This window comes from Oculina patagonica, chromosome 10 (assembly GCF_052425735.1).
Source record: "Oculina patagonica isolate OP01 chromosome 10, crgOcupat, whole genome shotgun sequence".
Lineage (NCBI taxonomy): Eukaryota > Metazoa > Cnidaria > Anthozoa > Scleractinia > Oculinidae > Oculina > Oculina patagonica.
The window spans coordinates 8,934,535-8,954,409 of record NC_135767.1 but is presented as its reverse complement, the minus strand read 5'-3'; the positions used below and the strand labels follow the sequence as shown (position 1 = coordinate 8,954,409).

General features: G+C 38.8%; 2 protein-coding genes, 1 long non-coding RNA gene and 1 pseudogene across 4 annotated transcripts; 1 reads left to right on the top strand and 3 right to left on the bottom strand.

The window, feature by feature from the left end:
- Positions 1-842: 842 nt before the first annotated feature.
- On the bottom strand, positions 843-1,969 carry LOC144628437 (putative serine/threonine-protein kinase DDB_G0267514). Its single transcript, XM_078486527.1, has one exon. The coding sequence runs from the start codon at positions 1,933-1,935 to the stop codon at positions 1,057-1,059; it is 879 nt and encodes a 292-aa protein (XP_078342653.1). The 5' UTR covers positions 1,936-1,969; the 3' UTR covers positions 843-1,056.
- Positions 1,734-4,229, top strand: LOC144628438 (uncharacterized). Its single transcript, XM_078486528.1, has 2 exons — positions 1,734-2,639; positions 3,129-4,229. Exons 1-2 carry the CDS (start codon positions 2,390-2,392, stop codon positions 3,605-3,607), a joined length of 729 nt encoding a protein of 242 aa, XP_078342654.1. The 5' UTR covers positions 1,734-2,389; the 3' UTR covers positions 3,608-4,229.
- A 139-nt stretch (positions 4,230-4,368) lies between these two features.
- LOC144628440 (uncharacterized) lies at positions 4,369-7,208 on the bottom strand. The gene is made up of 2 exons (XR_013566258.1): positions 6,034-7,208; positions 4,369-5,713 (listed from the first exon to the last, which is right to left on the bottom strand). It is a non-coding gene; the product is annotated as an uncharacterized LOC144628440 (long non-coding RNA).
- A 369-nt stretch (positions 7,209-7,577) lies between these two features.
- Positions 7,578-17,809, bottom strand: LOC144628439 (uncharacterized; annotated as a pseudogene). Its single transcript, XR_013566257.1, has 13 exons — positions 16,731-17,809; positions 15,013-15,291; positions 14,717-14,861; positions 14,159-14,274; positions 13,936-14,009; positions 13,480-13,757; positions 13,107-13,258; positions 12,501-12,585; positions 11,597-11,813; positions 11,181-11,273; positions 10,642-10,858; positions 9,995-10,081; positions 7,578-9,590 (listed from the first exon to the last, which is right to left on the bottom strand). The product of XR_013566257.1 is annotated as an uncharacterized LOC144628439 (transcript).
- Between the last annotated feature and the right edge of the window lie 2,066 nt (positions 17,810-19,875).

Here is a 19,875-nt window from a genome sequence, read left to right as displayed (position 1 = left end):
TTGGCAGGTGATAGTTTTTTTAAAAGAATTAGTAAAATTTAGACAACTAAGAAATATTGAAAATTTAATGTGAATTTAACATTGGAATTTGAAGTTAGAAATTGGCAGACGGACACCAAACAGTCCCGTGACATCCTGGAGTGTTTTTGCATGGGGGTCAACTGTGTGATGATGTTTACATTTTTTTCTTCAATCCCCACTGATAAAGAACTGTTGTTGGTGTTATGTTGGTGTTATCACATGTCAAGCCTTTAACAAGGTATGAAAGAAACTCAAATTCCTGATGGATTCTGTCTTAAACTGTTACGAGCTTAGTATTTCCAAATTATTGCATGTCAATGTAAGGCAAGACAAGACATGCCTTGGTTCTTATGTAATTCTCTTAAAAACACATAAGATATTGACTATAATTTTGTCTGCATGATGAGCTTTAAGCCGCGAAAAGATGTTATGCAAATTAGCCGAGGGTACATTCAATGTACCCTCGGCTAATTTGCATACGTAACTTAACGCCATGGTTCACACCTAAAAGCTTCGTGAAAGAGAGACGAGGTGTTATTTTAATTTGCTTCTTTCGGTAAAAGATGGCACTGTTGAGAGATGATTGCAATTTGCTACGGATAATTATGTTGAAAGCGTGAACGTGGCCTGCGTAGCAGGCGCCTGTATATTTCGAGCGCGTGTATGGGAAACGCGAAAGGCGCGAGACGGCCTCGCAATTTTCATAAAACCCCACTACGCTTCGCAGACTGACTAGCGTTAACAATGCTGACGAATATCATCGAGCCTATCCTTTCTAAATGAACCCGCTTAGATGAAAAGAAAACAAATACCACAGCCACTCTTCACTTTATTTAAAAGAAGGTAGTATTACGCTTTCTGTAGCACCGAAATCATTGCAAATTAAGGATAAGGCAAGATAAAAAAAGCCTTAAAAGATACCCGCGAGTAATACATTCAATGACTAAAAGCAACCGGAACAAAACTTTTTCTTCGTTTCAAAGTTAAAAAACAAGAATTACAGTAAACCTAACGCATCGACACGAAGCGGCTTCTTCACTCTGCACTTAAAGCCGCTTTTAATTCTTTAACAGTCGGCCGATCTTGGGGCGACGCTACTAAAGCATTAATCACTGCAGCAACATTGCAGAAGCGCGAAATGCTGTAAACAGTTTTGACAAGAAATGCCAGAGCGTATACATCGCTTTCAATCGATGGTTTCCCGGTCCCATCAACAAGTTCCGGTGCAATGTATGACTCTTTGTAATGAGATCGCAAATGTGCGGGTTTAGGTGGAGGATTCCTTGCTTTACACAACATAACACTGTTTCCAAAGTCAATTATTACGGGATGAAGCCTTTTATCTTCGCGTTTCTCTAAGACAACATTATTTGATTTCAGGTCATTGTGTGCATACCCGCAACTGTGTATGTGATCCAAAGCCTCGGCGGTTTCGACAAGAATTCTGTTCCATGTTTTTTGTTCACTAATCAATTTCGTTTTCGCCGATTTATAAAGTGTTAGGCTATCACGTCCGTCGCCATGAAACTTTAACACGATACTCACTGGCTCTTCTTTTAAACATACACCGAAAAAAAGTGGTATGCCAGGGTGATCGCCCAGCTCAAGTAGCACATTCGCCTCGCGTTTTGCCTGCTTCTGTAAAAACGACACGCGTTCTTCACATGGACGGCTTTTGTCGTTGTATTGTTTTATGACAACACAAATTCCTCGGTACGTGCCCGGATAACATGTGCCAAATGTTCCATGGCCAATTGACCTTGCCGCACTACGCGTCAAATTTGCTGGACATATTTCCTTGACACGCGTTAGGTTGCTTGACGATTTTGGTTTTGCGGCTATGCGCACTTTCGCGGTCTTTGATGCAACTTTACTCTCTTTTTTCTTTTCATCGTTAAGCGCAGCGTTGACCATTCTCTTACCCCTCGACAGACCCTCTTTCGGTTCTTCCAACCTTCTTTTCTTCGCATTGTGGCTCGCGTTTGCTGGTGACCGAGGTTCCACGATCATTGCCTCCACCTCTGGCTCTTCAGCTGACCCGCGCTTTCTTTCTTTTCTCCTGCTTTTTTGTTTCCTTCGAAGAGCTTTGAAATGCTGAAGTGTAACTTGTGTAAATTCCTTCCGTCTTGTTTTCCGCTTCTTATTCGACTCCATAGTAAATTCGCGAGTAAAATGAACGAGAGATTTCCTTTTTATTCCCTGTGCATTTTTCACCCATAACAAGAGACCATTGTTTCGCGGCAAAATTTAATACCTTAAAATCATTGGTCAAAATAACAATGAACAATGGCAGCATAGCAGGAGTTCCCCACTCACGACTTTTGTCACATCATGTTAGTCCCCTCTACTAACTGTGGTCACATTAAACATGGCTGACACATATCTTCGCTGTGATGAATGTTCGAAAAAGTTGAAAACATTTCAAGCTCTTTTAAAGCACTTCGAGCAACAGCATGTAAGCAGACGTCTGCCTAGGCGGGCAAAGTTTTTACAAAATGATGAAGAAGTTCAAATGCCAATTCCAGAAGCAATAAGATCTCCCTTACAAGCACATTACAAGGCATGGTTGACAGGAATAACGGAGCGTATAAATGGAGTTCATCACCAAAGACACCGGCGTAAGTTCATAGCACAACTACACATGTTAACTATGATTGATTTATCTTTTCTTATTCTAAATAATAACCAAGCTTAGAAATGACAACACACCCACATGCAAATGTCCTGACATCTCCTTCCTCGCACCTTAAGGCGCGCTCGCGGTTCCCTCCCTGTCGCGCGTTGGTTTTGAAGGATAAGTAAATACCCGTTTTAATTAACTTTTTCATGGTTTCGTTTACAGTTTAAAACTACCGTAAGTACCGAGATATGTGTCCGAGAATAACTTCGGAAATCATAAATTGTTACCAGAAATGTAATTGAAGAGTGCCTACATACAAGTAAATTATAACGTAATACTTTTCAAGCCCCCTCAAATACACAATTTCTTTTCATTGAAAAAAAAAAAAACAACAACAACAAACAAATAAACAAACACGCAGTGAAATAAAAATTCCTTTAACAAAAAAACACATACAGTATGTTAAATAGGCCACATCCTTTTACAGGAAATTGGCAGACACTGGAGTTCAACATGGTGCCATCAAGTTTCTTCCAGCAGTTGCTCAGAAATCTGAAGGACCCCCAACCTAATGCTGTCAGAAACCAGCAACATTGGCGAGCCCCAATTTTGTGTCCTTCGTCAAGGAAAGTGACATATCGCTTTTTTGACTTGGAAACACTGGAAGCAGCACTGGCAAAGCAAAACACTGTTGCTCTTCAAAAGCAAGTGCAATGGAATGGCGATAAACAGGTCACTGACTATTTAAGCGATATGGATCCAAGAGAAGCACTTGCTGCTGCAAAAAACAAAGCTCATGGAAAAGCACCTAAACGCCAAATTACTTGCAGAAGCAACTTAGTGGTCGGTCATGGAGAAGGTCGAGCTACCCGCGAGTTGGATCTGATATGGTGGCCAAACCTCTACAACACTCCTTTGTTGGGGAAAATGTGCATTCGGTTGTATGTTAATAGAGTGCAACTGTAGACCAAAATACAGAGCCCTTTTGCTATAAAACCAATCGACACTAAGAAAGGATCAAAAAAAGTTTCATGTTTTTTCTTTTCTGTTAACTGTTGCGGAGGCAAGTCAATAAAGTTACCGTATTTATTCAATTAAGCGCCCAACCTCGAAAAAGCGCTTACCCTTTAGGTAGGAAAAGTTAATAAGGGCCAAGCCTCGAATAAGTGCCCACACCCACCCCAACTTCTCTAAAAAAAAACTGAAGTGCACCAGTAAAATGTAATAAACGCCCACCTCGAATAGGCGCCCCCTCTCAAGGTCCAAAAATTAATAAGCGCCCAGGGCACTTAATCGAATAAATACGGTATTAGAATAAACAAACAGAAACCTTACTCCAAAATTAAATATAAGTCAGGCATGCTTAGAGCAACTGGGTGATATCTTTTCATATCAGGATAAAATCGCAGGGTTTACTTGATATAAATCAATGTCGTAGCCCAACCAATAATTATTATCCAAAATTAAATATTACAGATTGCTACTGAGAACATTCCTTTGCAAAAAAATATTTATTTAACTTTACTACTGGAAAAATCAATGGACATTACTTCAGTTGCATATCAGCTAAGGTGAAGTAGTATATTTTAAAGAAAACAATTTTAATGCACAATTGTTTGGTTTTAAAGACAAGTTGTTCCCATGCTTTGTATACATACAAGAGTTCATAAAGTGGAAAGAGTCATCTAGGTTACAGGCACTAAATAATACTTAGTGTCAGATATCAATGACTGTGGACTGTCATTTTATTAATGTTTCATAGATTATTGCCAGCTCTTTTTTATAAATAGCATTATCAGCACTTGATAACAATCAATCGCACAACTCTTTTTTTCTTTTTTTATTCCCAATGGATTGCCAAAAAACAAAACGATTCTGGTATTATCAAATTCATTTCAATTTCTTAGTTTTTTTACTTGAACCCATTGCGTTAAGCCATGGATAAACAATCAAAAGAAATCAATATATCAGAAATGAATTGATACAATCAATGACTCAATATGAGTTGAATCCAATTAGATAAATAGAGTATGGGCATCTGATTTGATTTGGAGCAATGAGCCAAATCAAATCATAGTCAGTGACAAATTTTCTTTAGTTTTTAATAAGTATTATGGAAAATGTCACAAAGTGCATCAAATTATAGTTTTGGTTGCATGTTTGGTAACAAGTGTCCTCAAAGTGCTATTTATTCTGTAAACTAGGAATTTCATTATGAAAGTGAGTGCTGGCGAAGGTGAATAAAACCTGAATTGAACAGTCAACCGGTCTGGAAAACTTTTGAACTTTGGAGGCATGAAAGGAGTTGTTAGGAGCGTCCGACATTCACAAAAATTAAATCTCCGCTTCTACAAGCTTACAAAGTAGTTTATAACAGCAAAAGCTCTGTAGTCAATGAAAAAATTCACGATTTAGATTGCGATAAGCGGTCACAAGCGTGATTTTATCTTCCGAAGCGCTGGTAGCGTAGCCCACAACAAAGAGCTATTTCGCATGTAGTAGCGGGAGCGAATGAGAGGTGGCTGTATTCGCAGGCTACTGGAAGCGTCGCGACAAGAATTAAAAAAATCCCTGCTTCTGCAAGTTTTCCGAAACTGTTTTCTAACAGTAAAAACTCTGTACTCAAAGAAAAAAAAAAATGATTAAGCTTCAAATGATGCACTGAGTGTGCTTGCAACATTTTTGCAAGCAAAAGTTTTTGTTTGAGAAGCGTCGCCACTATAAAAAGCGTCACGACAAAAATTATCTCTGCCTCCATGATGCAAAAAGTTAATTTAAGTGGCGAAAGACTCAGACTGTAGTTACGATGAGCGAATACTTGCTGGAATGTTCAATGTGTGATGGATGTTTGTAATTTAGGGCCCATTTACATGGAAAGAGGATGATCCTAGCACAAGGATCATCCTCCTTTCATGTAAAATGGAATGATTCTAGTGCTAGGATCATCCTAGTACTAGGATCATCCGACCGCCATAAGTTAGACAACCGAAGGTAATTATATTGAATAAACAAGCGCCGTCAACAGCGTTATGTTCCTTTCGCTGCGTCACGACATGAGGGATACCTCTGCTTCTGTAAGATATAAGAAGTGAAATGGAAACAGCATATTACGAAAGTAAAGAGAATCTTTTTTCTGTGATGGGCGCGTGATTGTCGTTTCAATTGTCCCCGATAATACTCTACTGAGCAGGCCTTGAGTCTTACATCCAAGAAAATTTTGGATTTTTGGCCCTACTGAATTAAATAGCGTGCTGTCTCGTTAACACTCGCCAGCAATAATAATAAGTGCTATTTATTTTCCAAATCAAATTGAAAAAGTGCAATGTTTGAAGGAAGAAAAATTAACAAGCATAAAAGAGAAGTTATGGCAGTGTATAACCATTTATTTGTACCTTTAGATGCTCTCTTCAATTTAAGTCACTCAGTAACCTTGCACCATGCTGACAAAATACAACCAACTGTTCATCTTCGCCATATCAAGATTCAGTTGTAAACAAATCCCATTTTCAATTGTTGCAGACCCTAAGGGGAGAAAACAGAAAACATCTGTTCATAACTATAATAAAATTTTCATTTTATCCACTACAGCAATGCAATGTACTCAGTCCTTTGCTGGAAAGTGTTTTTGTTACCAACAATGGGCAATCAATGAAGTGTTGTGTTCATAAAATGTATTCCTCGTTTCGCTTGCTTAGCCCCACCGATTATATCACAAAAATTCATCCTGTCTTTTTTTTAAAAAAATATTATTTCTGAAGTGAGGAAAATTACATTCTAAGTTCACACAAACGCAACTTACCTGAGACAATTTGAATGTGGCATGCTATGGATAAGGGCAGACAAGTGGCAAATTCACTGTTATATATCCTCAGCAATGTCGTTGTTCAAAAGGCACAGCTTGGTCAATGCATTGACAAGTTAATCGCATGGTTAATGTGACTGCGAATTAATTGTAACTTTCAGGTATCTGCTACCCAGGAAAGCACAGGCGTAGTTAATGCGATTGCGAAATAACTGTAACTTTCAGGTATCTGCTACCCAGGAAAGCACAGGCGTAGTTAATGCGATTGCGAAATAACTGTAACTTTCAGGTATCTGCTACCCAGGAAAGCACAGGCATGGTTAATGCGATTGCAACTTAACTGTAACTCTCAGGTATCTGCTACCCAGGAAAGCACAGGTGTGGTTAATGCGATTGCGAATTAACTGTAACTCTCAGGTATCTGCTACCCAGGAAAGCACAGGCATGGTTAATGTGATTGCAAATTAACTGTAACTCTCAGGTATCTGCTACCCAGGAAAGCACAGGCGTGGTTAATGCGATTGCGAATTAACTGTAACTCTCAGGTATCTGCTACCCAGGAAAGCACAGGCGTGGTTAATGCGATGGCGTAATAACTGTAACTTTCAGGTATCTGCTACCCAGGAAAGCACAGGCGTGGTTAATGCGATTGCGAAATAACTGTAACTTTCAGGTATCTGCTACCCAGGAAAGCACAGGCGTGGTTAATGCGATTGCGAAATAACTGTAACTTTTAGGTATCTGCTACCCAGGAAAGCACAGGTGTGGTTAATGCGATTGCGAATTAACTGTAACTCTCAGGTATCTGCTACCCAGGAAAGCACAGGCATGGTTAATGCAACTGCAAGTTGACTGTAACACTTAGGTATCTGCTACCCAGGAGAGTATGGTTTGGTCAGTGCAATGGCAAAAGTTTTCTTAGAGTAATCTATAATAACGAAAGACTGCTCTTTGTCTGGACTCTCTCCTTAGACATAAGAGCTGCCCATTCTGGCAAACTCTCACATAAATGTATGTCTTAATGGATCACAGAGACACTCAAGCCCCTCCACCACGTCAAGGTGGCAGTCTAGCTGGAGAGGAAAAAAATTCCTCAACTCTCAGGTATCTGCTACCCAGGAGAGCAGAGGCAAGGTTGATGCGATTGCAAATTAACTGTAACTTTCAGGTATCTGCTACCCAGGAAAGCACAGGCATGGTTAATGCGATGGCGTAATAACTGTAACTTTCAGGTATCTGCTACCCAGGAAAGCACAGGCATGGTTAATGCGATTGCGTAATAACTGTAACTTTCAGGTATCTGCTACCCAGGAAAGCACAGGCGTGGTTAATGCGATGGCGTAATAACTGTAACTTTCAGGTATCTGCTACCCAGGAAAGCACAGGCAAGGTTAATGCGATGGCGTAATAACTGTAACTTTCAGGTATCTGCTACCCAGGAAAGCACAGGCAAGGTTAATGCGATTGCGAATTAACTGTAACTTTCTGGCATCTGCTACCTTATATTTATTATATAAGGGCACAATTATTCAATCCAATCAGGAACTCTCGAGCCTTTTTATGGATTATGTCCACCCCACATGAGGATTTGAAGCATGAGGTCTCTTCTGTGGATGTCCATGTCACAATACCTCCAGTTAATATTATTGACAGTTGCAGAGCCATTTCTGATGAAGTCTCTGGCGGCCATGATAACTCCAATTCCACAGCTGCCCACTCCAATCATCCTATTGTCAACTGGTACCTGTGATGGCATTCCAAACCGCCTGAAACATTGCAGTGAGTGCCAAAATTTGGTTTGAAGGGAAAGATGATGGGGGCACAACTCAAGAAGGAGATCTAGTGCCTCCTTGACACATGGAAGGGCTGTCGAAGGCACCAGAGAAGTTAACCCATCATCAAAATATAGCAGCTTACCAGAAAGGTCAACATAAATGAGTCCCCAGTGGTTAGTCATAAAGACCGGTAACAGAATTTGCTGCAAGTCTGCAAGCACTGTTAACCGTGAAGCTCTCACTTTCAACTTTTCTACTTTGAAAGCTCTGTCTCTAGCCCTCATCCACTGGAAAAATTCTGTTGGGAAGTACAACGTGCCTTCTCTTCCCAATAAAGTGCTTTCCTCGAGATGTTTACCAATAGAGACATCAATTATGAAACCATCAATGTACCTTTCTTCGGCTAGATCACAAAAAGAAATGACATCAATAGATTTGTGATCAAATCTCAGTATTGTGTTCGTTTGGGGTTGGTTCCAAAGAACATCTTGAAGAAGGGTAAGTTCCATTGGTTTACATTTCACCATAGGAAGCCATCTAGCCTCTGCAGCTACTTTACATTTTGTTTCTGCAACTGTACAAAACCACCGAATAACTCTCAAGCCTGCTTCTGAAAACTGGCCAAAGCTTTGAATTACAATGCCTGAGGGATGGTTCCCTTTTCTTCGCTCGTCTCTCAAAAGTTTTTCTGCTCTATCAACAACTGATTCACAGGGACGCTGTGCAAGATTAAAGGGATCTACAAAGGTGGGATTATTGTAATCTACTTGCACGTGCAAGGGTGTTTGGATGCTTGTGGTGGAGGAAACTGGAGGGATTAATGCACCCAGAGCAGCTAGCTCAGCTCTTGTTAAAGACGCCTGAGTAGATATAGCATGGGACAGATGGGTGGAAGGCTGTTGTTCCTTGACATTGTCATGACTGATCGTTTGCCCAGCATCAACCTCCTCCACATAAATGACACATGGGTCTTGTTCCATGTCACTCCTGCCTGCTTGCTTGGCTTTTTGATCCACCTCATCTTTGACCACTGGCTTTTTAGGCTTAGTTTTACCATCACTTTGGCCTGGCTGTTTGGCCACACTTCTTTGCACTAAAGGTTTTGATGCCGCTTCCTTTTCGAAAAACTTCGACTCTTCTTTCAAGTATTCAGTCTCCCACTCATGATGATTATACTCTAAAAGGGAGGGAAGGGTATCTTCTCTAACACTCGTGCCCTGAACGTTATCGTACCAATATGCCAGGAAATCACCACCAAATAATTGATTGAACAAGTGGTCCATTGCAAGTATCCAGTCGTGGTGTTCTTTTGACCACATACTGATGTCGATGGCTTTCCACCCACATCCAGGAAAGCAAAACTTTTTCTTTCCTAAAAATTGACAGGAAATTGCTTCATGTACATGTCTTAAAGAAAACATTTCTAAGTTAAATCTAAATAAGCACTATCAAAGATATATTTTTGTTCCATAACACCCTAAGTTTAGACCATGTCACCATGAGGAAAAGAAGGATTGAAAGCGTGAGCTAAAACTTTTCAGTGCGGCGACCAAACTTGAGCAGTCAGTGGCCAAATGGCCACTTAGGAAAAAATAAACTTGGAAGGGTTGTTCCATCCAGTATGCAGACAAGTACAAGTTAAAGCCAAGTTGAAACTTCTGGCAACCAGAAGACAATTTACAATTTCATTCAAGGTACCTGTTTTAAATATCACATAATTACAAAGAAAAAAATTGTTCTAATTTACAAGGATCTTATTAACAGTACAAGACTTACCCAACACAATACAGTTCTTGGCTTCACGAATGGAATATCGCAATGACAACAGCATGGTTGCAAAACTGTGTGTCAAAATTTGATCCACTGTAAAATTACAAATATGAAGCATCATTAGTCTACTCCACTAATTAAATTTAGTCATCTTATGGTACACATGTCTATAGCCATTAGCCTGCATTTTAAGCAGATTTAGTTACATATACTGCCAATTTGCATACAAAGGTAGTAAAAGGAGTGCCAAATTCATCTTTTTTGCCCTGTTAGAGCTCAATTGCAAGTGCATGTACAAAAGAACCCACCCATTGAAATAGATCAAGCATGCAACTGCTCATGTTTGAACACTTAAATTTCTTGAAAATACCATATGATAACAAAGCCTACATATTGAGATTTGTACATCAAGGAATGCCTACATTTGGCATAAATAAATCTAGATCATCTTTTGTTTTTTAAAAATTAACTGAATGTTTCAAAACTCAAAAGCATTTTTTTAAGACTAAAAGGTGTTCTATAAGTGTGTAATTTTAAACATAGTTTGTCACTACGGAGAGGAAAGTTGTGGTCACTATGTCTAAGGTGTAGGAAATTATGTTTAAATAGCACAGGCATAGATCTCAGTCAAAACCAATACAGACTTAACTTACATGAATGTCCTGGTCCTGATGCATCATGGTTAGTTGCCCTTGAATAAAGACTACGATGCAGCTTGTGGGATGCTTCAAAGCCTTGCCCAGAGTACTTGTAAAGGGAACGGAACATGCGCAGTAGCATAGCACTATGGTCAATAACCAGATGGCCATAATCACCCATACCAAGATGGAGACCAAATAGTTTCTTCAGGAGAAAGCCCCATTCCTTGCACTAAAATTAAACATAAAATGTAGATAAGTACCAGAACTATAAGAGACAAAAGAGTAAAAAAGATATACAGGAGTAGAGCCTTATTGTTTGTTAAGATGAAGTGCACATAAAAACACAACAATGTGTAATTATTAATTACTGTAATAATAATTGTATTGTTCGGTTCGATCGTTCCGTGAGTTGTTGTGTTTCCCCATCCTTTCCCCTCCCGTGGCAGTTGTATTTGTCCCAAATGGAAAATATATGTGCAGCTGCCCATCGACGGCCCACATACATACAATATTATTGTCTTTATTGCATGATTAATAAACTGTTAACTGACCTCTATGTCATGAATATCAATGAGCTGCTCCTCATCCTCTTCAAAAACTTTGTCCCGAATTGTCAAAGCAATAACTCCCCAGTCATTGCAGACCTAAATAATGAGGAATAGAAACATAATGATAGATAAAGTTCAGCGTCCATGTTTCACAACATTGTTTATAAACAATATTAGGCCCATTTATAAGCATCCATCAGTTAGCAAATACAGTCCACTGACACTCACCCTTAGTCAAGTGTCAAGCATACAGAATATTTATGTAATTATGCTCTTGATTAAACACGATTGCATTCATCCAATCCAATAATTTCACATTTTTGTTATATTCAGGCATTCAATGTTAATTGAAGTAATTGGTTCTCTATCACCTAATCTGTTATTGAAATTAATAAAGAAATATGTAAAATTTAATGTACCTTTTTGAAAAACGTAACTTGCAGCTCAGCTGCATAGGCTGCAAAGGGGTCTTCCTGAGGGACTGGGATGTTCTTTTTTTCCTTTTTTTCCGCTTAGGCTCCCCAGCAATATCTGCGTGCTTGTCTGACATGTCACCTAATTCAAGGAACTTGGCCTCAACCTCCTTCAGTTTAACTTCCCATTCATTCACACGACTGTTAAGGAACTTTTCAAAATCTGAAAATGCAATGAGTTGTTTAACATTAAACATCATACGACCCTTTGCATAAATGGCGACTTAATTTGAAGGACAGTACATATACATCCTCAGCCGCACATTCACATAAAAAATCCTTTGTCAAAAAACATCCACATGAGACTAAGGATGTACAAAGTATTGTTATTCAAATTTGGGCGCCATTTATGCAAAGGGTCTATAATAAGCAACAACTAATTAAAGACTGGCCCTTTTTTAAATTGGAAGTCTGGTGTAAACAAATTGCTTTTAATTTATAAAATTTCTGCCATTTGAAAAAAAACATGCCAGATAAACAAGCAAGAGTTGAAAAGTTTATTTTTCAGAATCAGTATTGATAACAATGGAACTAATAAAAGCCAACAAAAATAATTGCTGTAGTTAAGGCAATAAAACTATTTCCACACACTTATACTCCACTTCTGAGAAATTGAAAATTTGATGGCATACCCAAACATGCTTAGCACCTACTACTCTTTTCACTCTGCTGAAGGTGGACAGAGCTAGGCCACCAAAAAATTTAATTATAACATTTAGTTCAGATCTAAAGGACAAATTTCAATAAGTATAATACATAATTGGTGCATTTTTTTGTATATAAACTTCAGGTTGACTAACGTCTGACTTGTCAGTCACCTTAAAAAGATTTTGCTTCATTCTCTACATACCACTGTCTTTTTGAATCTTGACTGTTTCTTGCCTAACTCCATAATCTCTTGTAAACTCCCCTTTTTCCAAGATTTCACTGACATGCTAGAAAATTTAATGCAAATAGTATCTTACTATTTAGAATTTTATTCATTGTGTACATGTAATTTGCCTTAATCGATTGAAAATACAGGGTGCAAAGAAATACAATTTTTAAGCTTGCCCATTGGGCAAGCTCTAGCAAGGATGTACAAGACCCAAAGTCAATTTAGCTTGCCTGAAAAAAATCACTTATGAGCAAGGCTTATTTCCTCCAAAAACTTGATTTCCACTTTCCCAAAAAGGAATGTGAAAAGGCATGCACTTCTTTATGCACTGAATTAAATTACATTGTACCATCCAAATCCTTCAGTTAAGTCATTCCAGTTGCTAGAAATAAACCAATTGTATATTACACTCAGATATATGTGAAACTAAGCTAAATGGATCCATTGATGAAGAAAAGCTACAGCCATATTATTGATGATGACAGAAAATAACATAGCTTTTGATAAGCATTATCAGCCCTTGCAGAAACAAAGGTACAACCAAGTTATAAAAATAACAAATGGTGAGTATTTACTGACCATTTTTCTTTCTTCAAAAAATGTCACATAATCCAAGATAACTTGTTTTCCTGTTCCAGGGCTTTGGTTGTAGTACTTTTTTACTTTCTCTATGGGGAGTGATCTTTCTACGATACTATCAAAATGCTTCAGAACTTCCCTCTCAAATGACCCTGTAATATATAAAAGTCTTTCATAAACAAGTAAGAATGTATGAAGCTGAAACACAATTATAAAATATGGAACAGAAAAAAATCTAACGGAAGAAATATCTTTTCATGATGGGCAGCTGAATAAAAGAATAATTTATCCATCAATACATGACATGTATGCGGACAGTCAGCAAAGAAAACTTACAACAACAAAAAATAAATAAATAAACAAACAAACAAACCCGAAAAAGATGCCACTTTAATGTTTTTCCTCTCAACTTCAGTTTGCTGGTTAGGGTTCAACTTAATAGTTACGCGAGGAAATCCTTTACAACTTTCAGGGCCATGGTCAGATAAGGCTTGGTTCAGCTCATCGAGAGAGCCAACACGGTATGCAAACAAGCCCAAGGAACCCAGCAGCTGCTCACAATTTCTCATCTCACAATGGAGAGAGCAAAGATTAACACTGCTGAGGTCTTCTTCAAGAAGAAATGTGATGTCATCGCGTAGACCTGTAGATCTAAATACACAAAAGAATAACATGTCAATAACAAGACTGAGTTCTTTGCAGTCTATACAGGAACAAAATTATTAATGTTATCAACCTGTTGACTAGGGTAATAAGGTCTACAGTCCAAGTTAGTCACAATAGTTTACTAAGTAAATATTTGAAGTGTGTTATACCGTACAGTATTTACCTGCCAATGTTAGCCTTAGATCGAAAACAGTCAAGACAAGTCTCGTCAGGTTCAACTCCATGACATGTGCATGCCTATCAAATTAAATAACAACACACATCACAAGTTAGGATAACTGTACAGAGGTCTACATGTACATAATTTTATGGGTCAATTTCTAGCCTACATCAGGTCACATCAAGGATGCAAAAATAAGACCAAAGAAAGAAAGAATAACATTCACCCTTATGGCATCACAGTAGGCACAAAATTCCATGTGAAAACCTCTAGCTCCAAGAACATACTTTTCATCATCATTTTTCCGCAGTAACAGCAGAAGAGCTTTATAATCAATAGTAACTGAAAAGTAAAATGTATGAAAATGAATAATCAACAAAAACTAAGATGAGAAACTGCATGTTTGTCCTTCAATGGTACGCCTGTTATGCTTCATATTATTTTCGGTATCATTTGAATTTCAGGTACACATTACAGCCATTTCTTCAGGCAAGAGATGTTTCTTGTGATCACAGTGTGAAGACTATTTTTATCCTTTGTAGCACTGGCTTATGTTGCAACTTCGTGCTCAAGCACTCCGGCAATCCTATGCAAGCATTAGGGCTATCCTTTGCGAGCATTTAGGCAATTCTTTGTAAGCCGCTTTGACCAAAATGGAGATTTTTTCCAGTACCGTTCACTGAATGCACACACTTAACCTACCTACACAGGGACTTTCAAGGTGCCTTCCAGGGTTCTGGCCTGACTGGGCCAGAACCCGGCAATGTTAGTGGGTTACATGTACCTGTAAATTTGATGTTGTACTTTCTTCCATCGACAACAACTCCAGTCTTCTTTATTTTCGCTTTCTGCTCATTAAGAGCTGAGATGAGCTTTGAAAGTTCTTCTCTTGAAAAAAAAAAATATAATATTCTTATTCCAAATGAAGACTACGTTCAATTGTTCAACAAAAAATCACGTCAAGATCAAAAGTTTAATAAATATTATTGTCAATAAAGAAAGTTAAACCCTGAAATGCTTAAAGCACTACTAAAATGGTATTTGTTTCATTTAAAGCCAAAGCAAAAGTTGATGATTCACATAAAAGTTACCATTGCAATAATTTGGGAATAATTTACCTCCTAGTGGCCGTCCATCAAGCTTTATGTTGAACTCCATACTATCGGACAAATTTTCAGTTAACAGTCGCTGTTCCCTGATTGCCCACACCAGTACCGATTCCAGGTCCACACCATAGGCATGAAAATCCGTGTCCATCTTCTGAATGTGCATAGTGGTGCGAACAACTTTAAAAACAAGCTTTTTCACAGCCTTGATTTCATTTTTGGTCAAAAGTACTGCATCAGCATCAGATTTACCCTGAAAGCAAACATATAAAATTAATACATTATTTTATTTTTCCTTAATAGCTATTAATAATGGTAATAGGACTGAGTGGAGTCCAATTCGGTCTGTAATCATACGAGTGATTAACAAAATCGGACGACCGCGAAGCGGGAGTCCGATTTGTTTAATCACGAGTATGATTACAGACAGAATTGGACGACACGAAGTCCTGTTACCAATTAATCAAAACTATGACAAAATTTGAGAAACAAACTAACCTTTAGTCAAATGGTTTAACGTTTTTATAAAAACTGAAAAGCATAACAGTTTACTTAACAAAATGCACAACAACAGCGCGCGCAAAATGACGCGTACTGTCCAATCACACAGGCATGACGCGTAAACTGTCCTATTACACTGTCCAATTACAAGCATGACGCGTACACTGTCCTATTAGTGCTCAAATCGGGCTGCTGATAACCAATCACCGATCGAGAATTTTGTTATAGTTTTGATTAATACAGAAACCGGCAGGATGTAAAGGCTTAATTAAACAAGCAATAAACAGGGCTGTGCTCTAAGGGCCCCCGGGTGCCTCATGCGACTAACTTTTTTCTTTGGGGGACCAGGTAATCTTAAATTATTTCTTTCATAGAAGCTTTATGCTGGGCACCCTGGATCTCATAGTTTGGAACCTTTGGACTCCTTGTAATTTTTCTTAGAGCACAGCCTTGAATAAAGAAAAAAATAAAATATAAGCATTGCAACCCACATGTTGCAATGCGAAATAATTGCCGTCTGCGACTTGATTAACATAATGAGACAGATTGCATAAATCGTGCTCTTATGGCTCGCAGGGCAAAAATAACGAGGGACAACCCTACAGAATACAGTCCCAAACTAAGTGAAAAAATAGTGTGATTATGATTTACTTATTTAATGGTTTACAAGCAGCCATTTTGCTCAATCAATCAATTTTGTTATAATGTGGGATGAGGTTGCCCTCCCTATCAGAATGCATGTTAGTTGCTTGTATTTTTCCTCACCCCTCCAGGGCTAGGATAAATAATAATAATAATAATAATAATAATAATAATAATAATAATATATAATACTTATATTGCGCTTTTTCTATAAAAATATTCAAAAGCGCATTACAATAATTATTATTAAACTAAATTAAAAAAGTTACACAATAAAAATGAATTTAAAATTACAATATTTACATATTAAAATTTCCAGAGTAATAGTGAAAGGTAGTAAAAAGTAAAATTTAAGAATCACAATATTAAATCAAATGAATAACAAATCTAACTAAAAGCCTTTCTAAATAAATATGTTTTAACAGAACGTTTAAAAGACTCGATGGATGTTTCGATGGAATGTGATGCAACATGCAAAATATCTGCATGTATTAAACATTCAATCATTTAATAAGGTGTTTTTTTTTTAACATGTACAGATGAACTTACCCTACTCTTTCCAAGCTTGGTGAGATTTAGCAATGTTTGCCAACCAGCATCGGGTAACCTTGCTTGGAGCTTAAAATATAATAATACCCAGTCAGGAACTTTCATGCTGTGTAGCAGCCGTAGGTATGTTTCTGGCAACAGGAGCTCCGTCAGACCTTTTTTAGTTCCTTTAGCATCCATTACGAGGTTAACAATTTCTGAAAGGGTTTCAGACACCTTTTGTTTTTCTTCACTACCACCATAGAGGAATGTGTTGCCCAAAACGCGGGCCAGGCTCTCATGGTACTTGGCCAGCACACCATCAAGCTCTTCAGTGACTTTCCTGCATTCTTTTGCCACTTTTCGCTTTTTCACAGTAGGACCAATTGAGTTGCTTTTCAATGTCTCCTCGATTAAGCTTGTGTTGCTACCACAGCCACTGTCACTGTTGTTGCTGGTCCCACTGGTGTTGCTGTTGCTACTCTCATTTAAATGAGATGGCGAAGATGTCGCCAAAGGAGAGGATAAAGGCAGAAAGGAACTCAAGAACTCATTTGTCTTTTCGAGGTTCTTAATTTGTTCCTCTAGTTCGGCGATTTTAGAGTTCAATTTCTGCAATTCAGGAGAACCCTGGTTTGAATCGAAGCTTTTCCCGCCAAAACTGCACCGTGGCTTTTCTTCGCACTCGTCCAAGGCGATTCGATTCACTGCATCCACAACAGGAATAAATTTGGACGATCTCAGGAACCTATCTGCAGCAGAATCTCGCTGTCTGAGCAGTGCAGCGAAAAGACCAAACGAAGAAGCAACAAAAAGTTTGCTCGGCTGCATGTTAAAAGAACAACCTCGTTTGGCGGGCTTAAGATCTACTGGTTGCACAGAGCATATTTCCTCTGGAAATCGCTTAAAAATATCACTTTTGGCAAACCTGCCGGGCTTAACGCCACAAAGACTCGAGGAAAGCACATACCAGTGTTTTTCAGGGTCAAGAGCCTTGCCAGTGACTCTTGCAAGCGACCAAGGATGATCGGAAGACGGCGATCCATCGACGTCCAACTCCATGTCGAAAGCGCGCCGAAAGTTTCAAACACCGATCTCATTGCGCTTTCCAATTCGAAATTCCCGCTTAGGTTACACATTATTAACGTAGTAAACGTTTAACTTGTAAAACAACCCGTAAATTGCTGCTGTAGAGTGATTTTCTCTAAAGAATACTTCGAAATGTACATCGAAATGTACAACAACCTTATCCAGTTATCTGTTATCTGCGACCGGAGGTCTGGAGCCTAACTGTGTGGTCACTGTGTGTGACGACACAAACAATTATTGTAGCCGCCACGCGCGCGCACACGCGCGCGAAGCCCGAATTAGGCCTAGTTCACTTCTTTCGCGAGACCTCGGTACATCTTAAACCACATATAACAACGAATTATCAAAGATTCTGCATAATTTTATGTTGTTCACTAGAACGGGTATGGCAACATTTAGACGGCGTTATTATTGTTAAAGCACACGCATCAAATGCCTGTTTTGTGCTTTGATCAAGTTTCAACTGTTGCGGTTTTATATTCAGTTCGCTTATGAACAACGGCAGCTAAATCGATCCTTAAATTTATGTTTTCGAAACCGTTTTAAACAGACTCAGTAGGTCAGCTTAACTAGCGTCTATGGATTTTGTAATTTCTGTTCTATTTCTAAATTTTGTACCCGCTTTTCCTTTGACTTCTTTTGTTTCGCAGCAAATACCTGGTGCGCGGTACGGCAACATGATCTGTTGCTTATAATATTTGACCGTGACTCAACTTGCGAAAATCGCTTTGATGACCTGTCGACATAATGAGCTTATCTTAATTCTAATTGACAAAACCTAACACATCATGGGGATCTCAAGCTGAGAATTTTTTAGGAGAGTAAAGCTCCTCATGCTATGGCAATTCACAGTGGGGTGGTCTTGATGTGTCTTTAACTTGTAGACTGGACTGGACTAGTAAAACGCGGACTAGTAAAACGCGGACTTGTAAAGCGCCTCTAGACACTTCGAATTCCTTGGCCACAATCATCTTACGGCTCTCTTCAATACATAATGTCTCAAAAAAACAGTAACCTCAGAAAGAAGTCAGAAGCAAATAAGGTCGAAAGACCGAATTTGAACATATAACGGCAAATGTTCTAATGTCACGAACGTAGGAGTCGTGTAGGCCCGTCACCTTTATTTACCACATACTGCCCCCAAATTAAAACAGTACCCTCAGAAAGAAGTCAGAAGCAAATAAGGTCGAAAGACCGAATTTAAACATTTAACGGCAAATATTCTAATGTCACGAACGTAGGAGTCGTGAAGGCCCGTCACCTTTATTTACGATTGACTGTTGATTTCTGAACGGGCCCCGTTCCACCTCGTGCGAGCAATACAAACGACTGCACTCAACAGACGTCAAGTAGTGGAAAGAAAGAAACATATGCACACAACTCATAGCATCAATCCCGTTGTTTTAGTAGGGGTTCAGCAGAACGAACATGTGCTATACTGCAAAAACATCTCCACGCTAAAACAGACCATAGAGTGCTCAAAAAAGCTAGAAATATGCCGTCGAAGAAACACACAAGAGCTTCAAACACAAATTGTTTCGCTCGCTAAACCGTTTAGTTTTATCCGATTTACAAGCGCTTGTTTTACAAGTCCGCGTTCTACAAGTCCGTGCTTAAAAAGCCCTCGTTTTACAAGTCCGCGTTTTACAAGTCCGCGTTTTACTAGTCCTCGTTTTACAAGTCCGCGTTTTACTAGTCCGCGTTTTACTAGTCCGCCTTTTACAAGTCCGCGTTTTACCTGAGTCCGCGTTTTACTAGTCCGCGTTTTACAAGTCCGCGTTTTACTAGTCCGCGTTATACTAGTCCGCGTTTTACAAGTCCGCGTTTTACTAGTCCGCGTTTTACTAGTCCAGTCCAGTTCTCGAAATACAGTATGCCAAAACTCCCCGCCCTCTAAAGATAAGTCCTTGACGGTTCTTGTCGTTTTTCGGTGCCTATTCATCTTCGGCATCTTTCTCATCCACCTCTCGTTCTGTCCTGTGTCTGTCATCACACGAAAGAAAAGCTGATTCTCAAAAAATCTGCCACAAAAGGAAATTGACAAAAACAATATGAAAACCATATATCGAAAGTTTCT